This window comes from Drosophila kikkawai, chromosome X, assembly GCF_030179895.1.
Source record: "Drosophila kikkawai strain 14028-0561.14 chromosome X, DkikHiC1v2, whole genome shotgun sequence".
Taxonomy (NCBI): Eukaryota; Metazoa; Arthropoda; class Insecta; order Diptera; family Drosophilidae; genus Drosophila; species Drosophila kikkawai.
Window position 1 is genome coordinate 32,409,148 of NC_091733.1, and position 15,027 is coordinate 32,424,174.

At 41.5% G+C, this 15,027-nt stretch overlaps 1 protein-coding gene across 4 annotated transcripts; it reads right to left on the bottom strand.

Annotated features, from left to right (window-relative positions):
* Positions 1 to 12,120: 12,120 nt before the first annotated feature.
* Positions 12,121 to 15,004, bottom strand: LOC108071083 (uncharacterized). Of its 4 annotated transcripts, none has more exons than XM_017161773.3 (3): positions 14,900 to 15,004; positions 12,451 to 12,849; positions 12,121 to 12,379 (listed from the first exon to the last, which is right to left on the bottom strand). In XM_017161773.3, exons 1-3 carry the CDS (start codon positions 14,977 to 14,979, stop codon positions 12,274 to 12,276), a joined length of 585 nt encoding a protein of 194 aa, XP_017017262.1. In that variant the 5' UTR covers positions 14,980 to 15,004; the 3' UTR covers positions 12,121 to 12,273. The 4 variants fall into 4 exon arrangements, with proteins under 4 accessions (XP_017017262.1, XP_017017269.1, XP_070144385.1 ...); XM_017161780.2 differs by lacking the exon at positions 14,900 to 15,004 and adding an exon at positions 13,258 to 13,336; XM_070288284.1 differs by lacking the exon at positions 14,900 to 15,004 and adding an exon at positions 13,023 to 13,247.
* Between the last annotated feature and the right edge of the window lie 23 nt (positions 15,005 to 15,027).

Here is a 15,027-nt window from a genome sequence, read left to right on the forward strand (position 1 = left end):
TTTTATATATTATAAATATAATAAATAAAATAAAAAATATAATTAATATTTAAAATAATCTAATTATATTTTGTACTTGTAAAATATATAGAAAGTACTCTTTAAGCAAAGATTTGATCAATTTTCTTGAAAGAAAGTCTTCAAACCTTTTTTTTTACTGTGCATCTCAAATGGCCACGTGCTGGTGGCTCCGTCCGTCTCCTCCTCCAAAGCGACGCCCACCAGGTAACTAGTGGCCAGTGTGGAGTGACCACAACAAGGAAATCAACTCGGCCAGGCGGGCAGGCAGGCAGGCACACGCAACAAGTTCGGCGGAAAAGCTGGGAAAAGCAGGGAAAAGCTGGGCCCACTGCTGGGAGAATTTAGGACGCAGCCAAGCAGAGCAAATTGCTGCATTTGATGCTGCTGTACGATCCCGGGAAAGCAGCCAATTCCATCCCAGTCCACACACCAAGCCACAGCTCGCTTCATTTTCCATTTAGTGCTTTATTATTTTTAATTTCCAGCCCAGGTCCCGAGATTAATGTTCTGAGTCGCTGCTGCCTCTGGGGAGATTTACTTACCTTCCGGATTTCTGTTTTCCTTCTCCCTTCATGCCAGAGGCTTTTCCCCCCTCCGGGAAAATCTTGGGGCCCTCGTGCTCCAGTTTGAGAATTGCTTTCCCGAAAATCAATGGGAAACCCGTCCGTCTCGATGATGAGGTTTTGATTATGACAAAATGAAGATTAATTCAAAGTGATTTCCGATATTAATGAACTGCTGACCCAGTAAATCGTTGGCTTCGATGTGATATAATGAAAAATGAACCGAGATAAGCGATATTTAAGCGAGTAGTTGGGAAGGGGATGCCAAGGGAATAGGATAATTGATTGCGAGTAGAATCGGTAGATTAAACCAAAGAAATTTAATAGTAAAAATATTTTAAATTCAATTTTATTGATTGAAAACTCTCAAAAATTACTTGGGGCAAACCACAAATTGTAGGGAAACTCCGTCAAGTGTTTTCGTTTTCGTAATCTTTTTTTTGCAACAATTACGCATTGGATAACATCCGACTTGCCTCCTCCTCCGCCTCCTTTGGCGGTTGCACATGCTTATGATTGCGCAATCAGGAGGCGCACACAGAAAGTGATTGCAGCGTGCTACTGGAGAGGGGGCGTGGCAGGTTGCGCTGGCCAACGCAAGGGTTAGGTTCTCCACCCTCCTGGGGGAGCTAGGTAACAGTAAGAGAAATAAACAAAAAGCGTAGACAAAAGCCCAGTGAAATGTGTGGCATGAAACGAAAGTAAAACTCTTGTCTTTCGTGGGGAGGTCTGTCTGGGAGGGAATGAGGTAGGAGGTAGGAGGATAGGAGCAGAGCGGAGCGGAGCCAACCACCCACCAGATCCTACAGTGGGCACTTGTGCCCCACTGACAAGTGGAGTGCTCTTTTGTTGCGCTTTTGATATTTGCAATCATTTCATTTTTGGACACTAATGACGGTGATGAATGCAACCGCCGCCGCCGTCGGATGATGTCCAGAGCGGCGGGCGAGAGAATCCAGGGCTTACATAAGCCAGTAGTGACTGTGTGACAGTGGCAACAATAAACATTGCAGAAACAGAGAAAAGCAAAATCACCAAAAGGGGGAAAAACAAAGCAATTGACGCTGGCGAAGAGAGGGCAGCTGCCGTGCACTCAAAATAATCCGAAACTGAATAAAAGGTGAGGAAAACAGGCCATGATTTATCTATAAAATGTATGTATAAAATTTCGAAAAAGGTTTTAAAAGTCACCTTTTAAAAATCTTAGAAAATTTACAAAAAGTAATAAATGCCAAGAATCATTTTTTAGTCGTTGAAAAACAAAAAAATAATACAGAAAAGACAAGTATGTCGTGTTTTTTATATTAGAATTTTCATTTTAATTTATTACATATTTTATTTATCAATTTATATACCTAAAACAAGAAATACATATCTAAAAATTATTTATAAAATCTATTATTAAATTGATTTATTATTAAAAATAAACCTCTTAGTGTAATATCAGTTTTGAGCCTCCGTTGGGGCTCTGCTACTAACAACTAGATCAGGTCGCTCTGGACAGAGCCAGCGTTGTGGATTGTGTCACCTTAATGGAGCAACCGCAGCAGCTCATTTGGAGCAGAGGCTGAAAGGCTGAAGAAGAAAAAAATGCCATCGAGATGACATGTTTCATCTGCCTTGGAAAACAATCATTTGTGGCATTAGCACACACCGCTGTCTGATCCGCGCGACCCCTGTCGGGTCTGGCCCTAATCATTCCATGCCGCCGCGAGTTCGTTGCCTGAGTCTTTCGATTCCACATAGAGAAAGAGAGAGAAAGAGAGAGAGAGATAGTGAGAGAGTTCGGGAGAACGAGGGGCAAATGACCGGAGAAATTTGCATTTAATTGCTTCTTCACTCCCCCACACACTCAATAAGAGTTCAAACTTTTGGCATTTGTGTATTCTGACCACGAAAACGAATGCCTCTGCTCCTCCTCCCGGGCGCCTTGCCAATTTGACAATTTTATTGATGGCCCAGCAGTTACGTGCCCATTGCCCATCGCACGCACCAGCCACCAGCGCTCCAACTTTCATTTTGATAATGATAATTTAATGAAGAAAGAGTTAAAGAGTGCTGAAAGCCAGCCAAGAGATGGAATGCCTTCAGAACTTGGGAAATTGCCAAAATTGTGGAATGCTTAAGAAATATATAAAATAATATATGATCAAATATAAAATATTTAATATAAAAGTTATATAAAATTTTATTATATTTAAATTCAGAAAATAATATACATAAAACCTCAACTAAGTATTAGATTATTTTAAAATATAAGGAAACTGCAGCAACCTCTACATTTTTATTATATTTTTCTATAATATTTTAACAAAGACACTTTAAGTTTAATAATTTCTTTAGACTTGACATCTCTTTAATATATTTTTTTGCCCATACTTTATACCTATATGTATAAACCCATTAACAACATTATTATTTCTCCTTTTTTTCACAACTTTCGGCGTATCAATTTCATTTAGAAATTCTCGAGATTCTTTTATGGCCGCACAGCCCATTCAATGGCTATGTGGGTCTCCTCCTCCTCTCCCTCTCCCTCGCCATCTCCGATGAGCTTCACTTTCGATCCGGACAGGTGTCAAGTGCCCTTTGCTGCCATAGCAGCAGCAGTAGTAGTTGGAGTTCGAGGCAGTGACGCCTCGTTAGGCTGCTAAGCGGTGCCCATCAGCGGCGCGGCAGGTGAATTATTAGAGACCAAAGAACGAAAGCCGGACCCCAAACATGGCTAACTGTTTGCTCAGTAGGCTGCCTGCCTGCCTGCCCGGCCAATTAACGCATTCCGGAGCCGACTGTTTCTCTGCGAGAATTATGCAAATAAATTTCTTGGGACTCGCCTCCTCCTCTACTTATGATTATGGCTTTGCCGAAAAGTTTCTAAAACAAAAAAAGAAATACGGAAATTTCAGTGTCTCGGCTGCTTCGACTGCTGATGATTCAGCGGGTCAATAGACGCCCAAAAATCAAAGTTACACTGGAAAATAAAATGGTTGAAGTTGGGAAAAAGTGTTTTTCACATTTTTCCTTTATTAAGTTTGTGGTTTGTTCAGAAAAAGGTGTAAAAAAATTAACGCCTTTGAAAAGACTTTAAAAAAAGGCTCTTATTCACATTTTCATCTCTATTTGAAATATTTTTTTATTGTTTTGTAGATATTAGCCGTTTTATTATTTTTTTTTGTGTGCATCTTTGACCAAAAACAGAAAACGAAAACAACGCCACGGCAATTTCTGTGTCAATAATTTATTTTAGGAATTGGAATTGGAATTGGAACTAAACGAGGTCGGGAGAAAGTTACCACTGCACAGAATCGGGCTGAATGGCAAACGAAAAAGAAGCACTTGTCGCTGTTTGTTGCTAAATTGACTGAAATTATGATTAGCCGCGAGGATTGCGATTGTTGTCAGCGAATCGAGCCGTGTGACGATTGGCCTGAAAGTGCACTGAGTGCAGCCTAAAAATCCAGAGCTTGCATTTGCCATTTCCGCATCGCAACGCAGCAGCAGCAGCAGCAGCAGCTGCCACTACCTGCTGCAACGTGAAAGCCATTCGCCGAGATGTGCCACAAGGTCAGCCAGCTGACAATCGGGATGTGTCAATTGGCCAAAAACGAAAGAAACGTGTCTGGGAATGGGAAAAGCAGGCAGGCACAATGGCGGCAAATAGCAGCAGCAGTGCTGCAACGCTTATCTCTCGAAAAATCAATAAAAAACCAACAACTTGACGTTGAGGAAAACGAAGTTGGTTTGCCCTTTCAGGCAAATATTTGGGGGAAAGTTAGCACCAGCTTGGGAAAGGTAAAGCTAAGCTAAAATGTGAGTTTTTATATTTATGAAAAAATATTCATTTAAGGCTTAAGCCAGATGTTGTAACTAAAAGCAGTGATTCACAGCTTGGTTACTATTTCTCATCCCCCCTCTATTTCTGCAAAATATTACCAAACAAGTTTGTGTCTCAAGTCTTTTGATTAGACCATGACTCATAGAGTATGAAAAGAGCCTCTTAAAAATAATATAAAATATATATACAACAATAATAATTATTTTAAACCAATAAAAATGCAATTTTGAATTCGGGGAGACTGAAAATTGTGCAATGTCCCTGCCAAATGCAGTTAATATAATTTACAGTGCCGTCCAAAAACTGTCAGCGTTGATGACCCACTCATTAAAAGAGAGGCTACAGATACAATACAGAAACAAAAAATAGATATACACCGAAGAAAAACCCCTTGACAAATGCGTGAGAACCCCTCACTAGCGGAGTGGCTGTGAAAATTGGCCAAAAGCTAAATGCAAAGACTGCAGTCAACAGGGAAAACAAACAAACAAACAACAAAAAATGTTGCCAAGACAACCTTGTGACTTATGACACTGCGAGGTGTAAGACACAGATGAAAATATTAAAAAATAATATTTTTTAGAAGGGGAAAAGTATTTAAAAATAATATTACATATTTTTAAAGAGGGGAAAAATATTAAAAGATTAATATTACATATTTTTAAGTAGAGAAAAAATATAAAAAAATAGCCTTATATATTTTTAAAGAGGGGAAAATTATTAAAAAATAATATGAAACATTTTTAGAGAGGGGAAAATTATTAATAAATAATATAATATATTTTTAAGAAGGAGAAAAGTATTAAAAAATAATATTAGATATTTTTAAGTAGGAGAAACCTATTAGAAAATAATATTACACAATTTTAAGTAGGGGAAAAATATTAAAAAATAATATTGCATATTTTTAAAGAGGGGAAAAGAAGATAGGAGTGTAGCTGGTGAAGGAGTTGAGGTCCTTTCAAGATTATTTCAGACAAAGAATTTATCAAAGTAATTAAAAATATATCATCACGATTGCCTTTACCCTCTGAAACTCAAAAAGAGAACCCTCCAGATTGCTCGCTGGGAGGAGAAAGTGCTCAGAAATCAAGATCCGAGGTTGACTTTGATGTGACCCGCCGCAAGATGCGAGCGGGGATAAAGGCAGTTCTGTTGACAAGCCAGCCAAATGAGACACAGAAATCTAGTCTAGCCTGAAATTGGCTCATTTATGCTGCCTGCCGATGGCTATCATATCGCCGAGGCCAAAGCTGGATTGAACGCTGTTTGTGCCCAATGTGCAGCCAAGAAAGTTTCGTTCTCGCTGTCACTTTTGTGCTATCAGCCCACATGCATCTCCGAATGAGAGAAACAGAAAGAAGAAGGGCTTAAAAAACCGATTCGGCACATTCCCTGAATTTTTGCTTTGGCTTTCCACCGACTGTATCTTAGTATCTAAGTATCTTTTGCCTCCCCTTGCCTCATGCCTCTTGCCTCTTGCCTCTTGCCATTGACAAGTGTCACTCTCTGAAATTACTTAATAAAAGTGAAATTATTCGTATCTCGCCTCCTCTGCGAACAAGAAACAAGTTTTATGAGCCACAACACAACTCTTTTTAAGCCCAGGTTGTAGTCATTTCTATGCAGAAAACGAGAGTGAAATTTGTAGTTAAACCAAGTCCACAAATAGCGGAAGTGGTGGGGGGTTTGGAGGTGTTTTCCAAAGAGTAATTAGTTGGCTTAGTGCGTCACCTGGCATTCTTCGGCTTTCGTTTGGTCTGAAGATGTAAATAAACAAAACGAGTTTGTGAAATTAAGTTGGATTATCCCCCTTTGATTACCAAAAATGTATTTTATAATATTTTATATTTGTATATATATTTTTTAGCATTATAATTTATAATGTTCGTGTGTTTTCTTTCACGAAACCCCTTATATTCTCCTCTTCATTTCAATTACGCTCAGGTATTTTTTGTTTTCTTATTTTTGGCGGAATGTTTGACTTTTAGGGCTACTCGAAAGAGGTCAGCGGACGCACAGAAGACACTGGGGAATATATATATATATTTTTTTTTGAAGAGGATTCGGGGTAACTTTCACTCCGCACAAACGCGACGCGGACAGGGAAATTGAAATTTATTAGCGAATTATGATTTCTGTGCACACAAAACCTCGGCCCAACTTGGTTCAGGCCAAGTTGGCCGTTTAACAGGCCAGAAATATGAAAACAGAAAGAAATATGCGCCTAGAAAAAATGTTAATAACTCAAGAAAATCAAAAAAGTTAAGGGAATTGTACTAAAAATAAATATATATTAATTACTCTACCTATAAAATTTCTATATATTTTTTTTTCCAGTGCTGGGCCACCAACAATTGCGGCAAATGAACTCTGAGCAATTGAGGGCAGGCCAAGGAACGTGACTGAGAAGCCGAGCGGCCTTAGCCAGAATCGAGGAGCGGATGAAGGAAAGTTGCTGCACATTTCACCCCCCCCTCATGACACAAGGTATGAAATGAAATGAAAACGAAAACAACAACTGTGCAAATACGCAGCACAACACAATTTTCTCGAATTTCTCGCTACAGGTTTTTTTTTGTTTTTTTTTTTTTTGGCCGAAAAAGAAAAATATTTGCTTAACAATTTCTACTGTAACAAATAAATAAACGCGGGCTCCGCTCCGCTGGCTGTCCCCCGACAATAATGCACATTAATTGTTGCGATGGATGATGATGAAACTCGGAACATCGGAACAGAGCCAAGCCATTGTCTACGGAGGCTGTGGACGGACTGAGGCGATGCTGCAATCGTTGTCACCCACGTAAATGGAGTCATAAAGAAGTCGCAGGTCCAATGAGGATGACTCAAAAGAAAGTGAAATTTTTGGTAGGAGAAAAATACAGAAAAAAAACAGGGAAAAAACTAAAGAAATAACCAGAAAAAAAGACAACAAACAAAAACAAAAACAGAAACCAAAAACGCAGGCATGAAAAGAAATTGTGCGATGACAAGAAGCGAAAGTGAAATGCTTTCGCGGCCATTGATGATTCAATCTGCCACGCCCTCCCTGGTTGACCACTGGCCAACGCCTTCCCAAAAACCCGGCTTGTGAATCAGTTAACACCCGAAAAAATGCGAAAGTTTTTGTCTGTGTGTTATCAATCCCGCAAGAAATATTTCTCATACATAAAACCATCATAAAACCTAAGCAGGGGATGTAGTATCTTCCCCGGGTATTTTACAATTCCGATGAGGACCCAGCGATGACAAGCATCTCTCGATTGCATAAGTCTAGGCTGAGATTTCGGTTTGAAATTGGAGATCAAGAGATTTCATTTTGGATAAACGAGATGCGATTGTTTAGGGATTTTTGTGCTGCAAGTTGGGCATACTTTTTTACGAAGGGCAAGTTATTATTCTCTTGGCAATTTCTTGGAATTTTATCAAGAGACATAATTTGGTTCTTTGTAAAATATTTAATAATTAACTTACTTCGGGAATCTCCCGACTCAGGCTTCAATTACAGCTAGCTGGAGTTTGGCTCTCCTCCAGAGCCTCCAGTGCCTCCCGTCTTGGCCATAATCCCCTGCAGGAGTTTGGCTTATTTACAGGTTCAGTTTCTGCTATTGATTGGCTCTAACAGTCTCTCAGCCAAGCGGATTTGGACTGGGTTCGAGATTGGCACCAGGATCGCTGTTGGCATGCCGGGCACGTCGTCGTCGTCGTCGGAAAGGCTGAGCATTTAAGTCGACGCCAGGCGCAGTCATGGCCATGGGCGTCCAAATGGCCAACTGTCAGCTGCCAATTTCCAACCGTTGTTTGCAGCCGCCAGCAGCGGATGGATTGCATTACCATAGGCCAAACGGCACACAAAATTAAAATAAGCCGTTAAGATGCGGCCAAGATAGCTGATTTCAGTTTGCAGTTTTGCAGTTTGATGCCACATTAACCCCGAAATGCAAGAGACGCTTATGGTGTTTATTGGGTACAGAAAATATTACAGAATTTATTTAAATTACCTAAATTACAGGCTCAATGAAATAGAAATTAAGTCTAATGTCTTGACTTGAATATAAACTAGAAAGCCTTCGATTTATATATTTTCGAGTTACACATTTATTTAATTTTATTCTTATTTTTTTCAGATAACCAAAGGCCAAAGGTCAGACGTTTCACGCATTTCAGGTCTCAATCGCTTTTCAGCAACAGCTTCAACTCCACGCTGTGGATTTGTGTGTTAATGGGTCTCAATCCAAGATGACTGCGTCTTCGTCTGCGCACTCATTACGCTCGATAAATGCGAACGGCCTCGGAGCGTACTGATTCCATTCGATTCACGGCAAAGAAAGCGTTCCGCCGAATGCCGAACTCCATAAAAGGGCCACAAAAACAAACAAACCTGGCAAATGGATCTCTTTGAGGTCAGCAATTGGAGTGTGGCCAATGGGCAGGCAAGGCTCTTCCTCTCCGGATTCAATTAGGTTGTCCAGGTGTCCAGGTATGCGCATTATTAATTTGTGAAAAGTGCGAATAAGAGCCAAAAATGTAGAGCCTCTGTCACAGACTTTGTTAAGAGCACTGAGCGAAAATAATTAAAAAGAAATATTAAAAGAATTATTAAAAGTATTATTTAAAGGTATATTTAAATAAATACTATTTAAAGAATTATTAAAAGAATTTCACAGCTTTAAAAATCAAGCATCCTTTCATCTACTCTCACCTATAAATATGCAAAATAATATTAATTTAATACATGTTTCTGTACTTTGCAGTGTATCCAAGAAACAAAGCCGCAATACCCAATTGACAGATGTCCGTTCCAAAGTCGAAGTCAGGGTTAAATTTAAAGTGCAACGCATCAAACGAAAAGACCAAGACCAAGTCCAGCTGAAATCCGAAGACCAAGACATTTTGGGAGTGTCGCCCGAGGGGACTCGCCTCGAATTCCACCGCGTAGACAATTCCACAGAAGAAAGAGCCAGCAGAAAGAGGAGAAATGCTTACATAATCTGGACAACTGGCATTCGTTATTTATGCGAATTATCGTGCGTGTTGCATGATCAAATGAATTGAAAAAGATTTGGCAGGCAGAACAGGTGAGTCGAAGCTAAATTCAACGAAAGTCGAAGTCTGAACTCCCTTGAAGAATCTTTCGATCGAACACAACTTACTCAGAACAGCCTTAGTTTCACTTACCTTTACAAATAATAATTAAGTATATGATAACAAAACTGCTTACTTAGTTTTGTTTAAATACTTTAATATAATTTTAAGTAATTTTTTAAACACTAATTGGCAGAAAACTAATTTTTCAAAATCCCATTACTCAGCCAAAAATGCATGAAACTTAATTTGGAAAGCTGTTCTGAGTTAGTTTTTATAAGCCTAACAAAACTGCGTACTTAATTTAATTTAATTAAATACCTACCAATAATTTCTATAATTTTAGGATCGGCAGAGATGAAGCTGGAGGAGCGAGCAGCTGGCAGGACAGACCTCAACCGGATGGCAGTAGAGGACGGTGATCGGATCGGATTTTGGCTCCGGGCTATGTGAAACCCTGCAGCAGGCGTAAATAATTAAAATATTTATAAATACAATTTAAATATGCATATGTAATTTAAGGAACACACAAATATAAATCAATAAAAGAACGTGAAATCCATGTGAAAGGTTTGTTGAAGTCGGCATTTATTTGGGGGCCTTGGGATAGTTTTGGGTAAAAATCCAACTGTTTTAAACGCAAAATCAAAATTTTTTTAATTTGTTTCTGATTTTTTTACATTTTTTTTCGAATTTTTTATAATTTTTTTAAAATTTTAAATTTTTTTCTAATTTTTTAAGATTTTTCTGAATTTTTAAAGTTTTTTTCTGAATTTTTAAATTTTTTTTCAGATTTTTTAGAGTTTTTTACATTTTTTTAGAATTTTTTAAATTTTTTTAAATATTTTAACTGCCAAATTTGAATTTGAATTTAACTGCCAAATTTGAATTTGAATTTAACGACGATCAGTTGCAGTGTGCCCAGGTGCAGTTGTAAAATATCAACTAAATTTGGATTCAAAAGGTTTAAGTCTCCGCTTACTTGCGCCGGCTCCTAAATGGTTTGAAACTTGGACTTTTTATAACAGTTTATACCAGTTTTCAGTTGCTTGCTGCTGGTTTCTGTTCGCCTGTTACCCCAATTTGCGAAACGGACAATTTGTATGGAAAATTTCAGAAATTTGGATGGGCTGTTTTAGGGATGTTGTTGTAAAGGGGTTGTTGTTGCAATCAAGTGGTTGTTGCCGGCAGAAAAAAGGTATAAATGCATAAAATCAAATATAACAGTTTATACCAATTATTATTTCTGACCAAAAGTTTTTATAACAGTTTATACCAGTTTTCAGTTGCTTGCTGCTGGCTTCTGTTCGCCTGTTACCCCAGTTTGGGAAACGGAATGGAAGTTCCAAACTTTTACAGTTTGACAAGCACTGGTCCAAGTGAGATTCTATTTTTACAGTTTGACAAGCACTGATCAGAAACTGTCCAGTGGCTCTAAAACTGTAAAAATCGAATCTCACTTGGTCCAGTGCTTGTCAAACTGTAATCTGAACTTCCGCCTAAAAGATGCCACATTTTTAAAAGAAATCCCCAAAAGTATGCTTTAATTTTTTAATTTTCCTATTTTCACTGCAGTTATATATATGTATTGCAATATTGGGAGAAAAATTCATCTTACGTTCCATCCGTGATGCCCACCCAGCTATACAATAAATAAATAAATAAATACAGTATAATGGGCATACTTTCCACCATATTTATTCAATTTTCATAAATAAAATTGTACAAAAATCGTAAAAAAATAGTAATATTATTGCATATGTATAATTTATAATTTACAGTAGGGCTGGTAAGGATCCCTCGAAGCAGCCACTGCTGGCAGCTTGATACTGGAGCCCTGTTCCGCCGCAGCAGCCGCCGCAGCAGCCGCCGCAGCCGCCGCCGCAGCCGCCGGCGCCCTGCTCCTACTCCGCCGCAGCCCTGCAGCCCTGCTTCGCCGCCGCTGCCCTGCAGCCCTGCTCCGCCGCGGCTGCCCTGCTCCTGCTCCTGCAGCAGCCCTGCTCCGCCGCCGCTGCCCTGCTCCTGCTCCTGTAGCAGCCCTGCTCCGCCGCCGCTGCCCTGCTCCTCCTCCTGCAGCAGCCCGGCTCCGCCGCCTCCGCTGCCCTGCTCCTGCTCCTGCAGCAGCCCGGCTCCGCCGCCGCCGCTGCCCTGCTCCTGCTCCTGCAGCAGCCCTGCTCCGCCGCCGCTGCCCTGCTCCGCCTCCTGCAGCAGCCCTGCTCCGCCGCCGCTGCCCTGCTCCTGCTCCTGCAGCAGCCCTGCTCCGCCGCCACTGCCCTGCTCCTGCTCCTGCAGCAGCCCTGCTCCGCCGCCGCTGCCCTGCTCCTGCAGCAGCCCTGCTCCGCCGCCGCTGCCCTGCTCCTGCTCCTGCAGCAGCCCTGCTCCGCCGCAGCTGCCCTGCTCCTGCTCCTGCAGCAGCCCTGCTCCGCCGCCGCTGCCCTGCTCCTGCTCCTGCAGCAGCCCTGCTCCGCCGCCGCTGCCCTGCTCCTGCTCCTGCAGCAGCCCTGCTCCGCCGCCGCTGCCCTGATCCTGCTCCTGCAGCAGCCCTGCTCCGCCGCCGCTGCCCTGCTCCTGCTCCTGCAGCCCTGCTCCTGCTCCTGCAGCAGCCTGGCTCCGCCGCCGCCGCCGCTGCCCTGCTCCTGCTCCTGCAGCAGCCCTGCTCCGCCGCCGAAATCCCTGCTGGCGCGGATCCTTCGGAGAAGCCACTGCTGACAGCAGGCTGGAGCCGGTGGCTGGCGAGGATCCCTCGGAGCAGCCACTGCTGGCAGCAGGCTAGAGCCGGCAGCTGGCGAGGATCCCTTGGAGGAGCCACTGCTGGCAGCAGCCTGGAGCCGGCGGCTGGCGAGGATCCCTCGGAGGAGCCAGTGCTGGCAGTTTGCTGTAATTAAATTTAAAAAAAAGGTCAAACTTTTGAGGAAAAATTTAAATTTCGAAAATCTTTAACTTAACTGAAACAAAATCGAAAAAATTAAATCGTTCTCCGTCTCGCTATTGGCATCCGCTTCCAGTTCCTGGCTGTGCCTTTCGATGTGCCGAGCCGCCGGCTGTGACTCCGAAGATGGAGCTGTGATGGCGGCCAGCGGAGGCGCTGTGGCTGCTGCTGCTGAAGGAGAAGCGGCCGAGACGACACTGGGCACACTAATGGGACACATGCAGGGCACGATCTGGATGCGAGTGCCCCTGGCGCCCTGCTCCGCCGCCGCTGCCGCCATCATGTTCTGTGGCGCCTGGTAATTAAAGTAGTCCGGATACGGATACTGCAGCCGGGCGTTGTACAGGTTGCTCACCCGCCGGCTGGAGGCGGCGGCTGGCGAGGATCCCTCGGAAAAGCCACTGCTGGCTGGCTTGCTGCAATTAAATTTTGAAAAAAAGGTGGAGAAAAATTAAAATCAGCCCATAAAAGATGCATCCCCTTCAGCTTAGGAAGCCTTGGTATCGCCTATGGCTTTGTCAGCGTCGGCTTTGGTTGCATTTTAAAGAAGCAACAAAAAAAAAAATAATAAATTTTTGAAAAAACAAACCAAAGGCAATTTAGCAGGAAATTCTAAGGGTTAGCTGTGAATAAAGTTAATTCTGGGAAAATATTTCAAGTACAGCGAATTTGTTTGATGTGAATTTGCAGGAGCTAAAAGAGACTCTATGTACAAATCAATGCCTAGCCAACAATAATAAAAATATCTTGTCAGGAACAGCTCGGACATCAGGGGAGAAGCAAGACCTAGAGAAACTTTTTACAATTGCTAAAAGAACTTGTACTTATCCAGCGAAACGGTACTCTTCCAGGGGTCTGCCAGATGAGGTGACATACACGCGCTATTGTTAAACCGAACACGAGGGAGAGCGCGCACTGACTGAAGCTGCGGCGGCAGCTGTACGTGTATATCAGGTAGCCAGAGAAAGCTTGAGCGAGAGAGAACTTGATCGACTGATACACACTAGCGGCGAGAGCGAAGCTGATAAGCTTAGCTCAGCTCTCAGTGTGTGCGCTCTCATACAAGCAGGTGTGTGTGGGTGTGTGTTCGCGAGCTGGGCTCGCTTATCAGCTCTGCTCTCAGCTCTGCTCTCAGCTCTGCTCTCAGCTCTGCTCGTAGCTTTGCCTCAGCTCAACCTCTCTCCCTTGTGCTCAACTGTGAGGGAGAGGTAGATCGAGTGGGAGGGAGAGGTAAGACTTAGGGAGAGAGAGCATTCCTGGCCATGCATTTATGGATAATTCATCAAAACACGCATGAAATGCAATTCGGAAAGCTGTTTTGAGTTGCTTTTTCCAAGCTTAACAAAACTGCATACTACGTTTTCAATGTAATTTTTTATCAATTTTTGAGAATTTTAATGATGGTACTTTACATATTTTTGCAAAATTGGATCGATTTATTTTGACATTTTGACTAATTTTCAAATGTTCATAATTCATCCAAAAAAACGTGAAATTTAATTCGGAAAGCGGTTCTGAGTTCGTTATTCTCCGCTTAACAAAACTGCTTACTCAGGTTTACTGAAATTTCTACCTGTAATTTTTAAAGAATTTTTTAAACAATAAGAAGCAAAAAACTAATATTCAAATTCAGCCAGAAAAAGACCTCATTTTCAAATGTTCATAATTCATCCAATAACGCTTGAAATTCAATTCGGAAAGCTGTTTTTAGTTGCTTTTATTCATTTCAAAATTTGTTTTAAAATATTTAATTTAAATTGAATACGCATATTTATTAACCTTTTAAAAATGAATTGAATTTAAGGCATTTTTAGCCGAGTTACATATTTTTTTAAAGGATTTCGTTTGCATTGCAAACTGTTCCCAGTCTAAATTCAGCGTAAAAGTATGCTTTTTATTGATACTTGCGCTTGTTGCTAATTAATTCAGCCCAAAAGATGCAGCATGATATGACTTGCGCTTGTTGCTAATTAATTCAGCCCAAAAGATGCAGCATTGCAAACTGTTCCCAGTCTAAATTCAGCGTAAAAGTATGCTTTTTATTGATACTTGCGCTTGTTGCCAATTAATTCAGCCCAAAAGATGCAGCATGATATGACCAGAAAATTCTCAATTGCATACTTTCGCGGTGCACGTACTTTGCTTTGTCGGTATGAAACCAGGCTATTGTTTATCTAAGGTTCAACGAAATACCGACTGGTGGCGCCACAGTGAAGCACTTCGCTTGTTCTCCATGAAAAGTTTTAGCCGGGTTACAAGCCGCCAAAACTCTCCACTGGCAGGCGCGTGTCCTTGCCAACACTGGCCAGGGGTTCGTTAAAGGGAATTCATGCCGTTTTTTTTTTATGGTGACTATCGATGATGTGACAACCTCGATAAATAAGCATAAACATAAAACTCGCTTACTTACACAATAATTAATTAACCTCTCCCAATTTTTGTTGATAATTAAATAATAATATTTACCTTAATTTCCAAACGTCGTTGTTTATTCGCGGTTTCTTGGAAAACATCGGAAACATTAATCGGAACATCGTCGTGAACATCGATGTTGCTTCATCTCTAATGTGCCGAGTCCTTTAAGCCAAAGGATG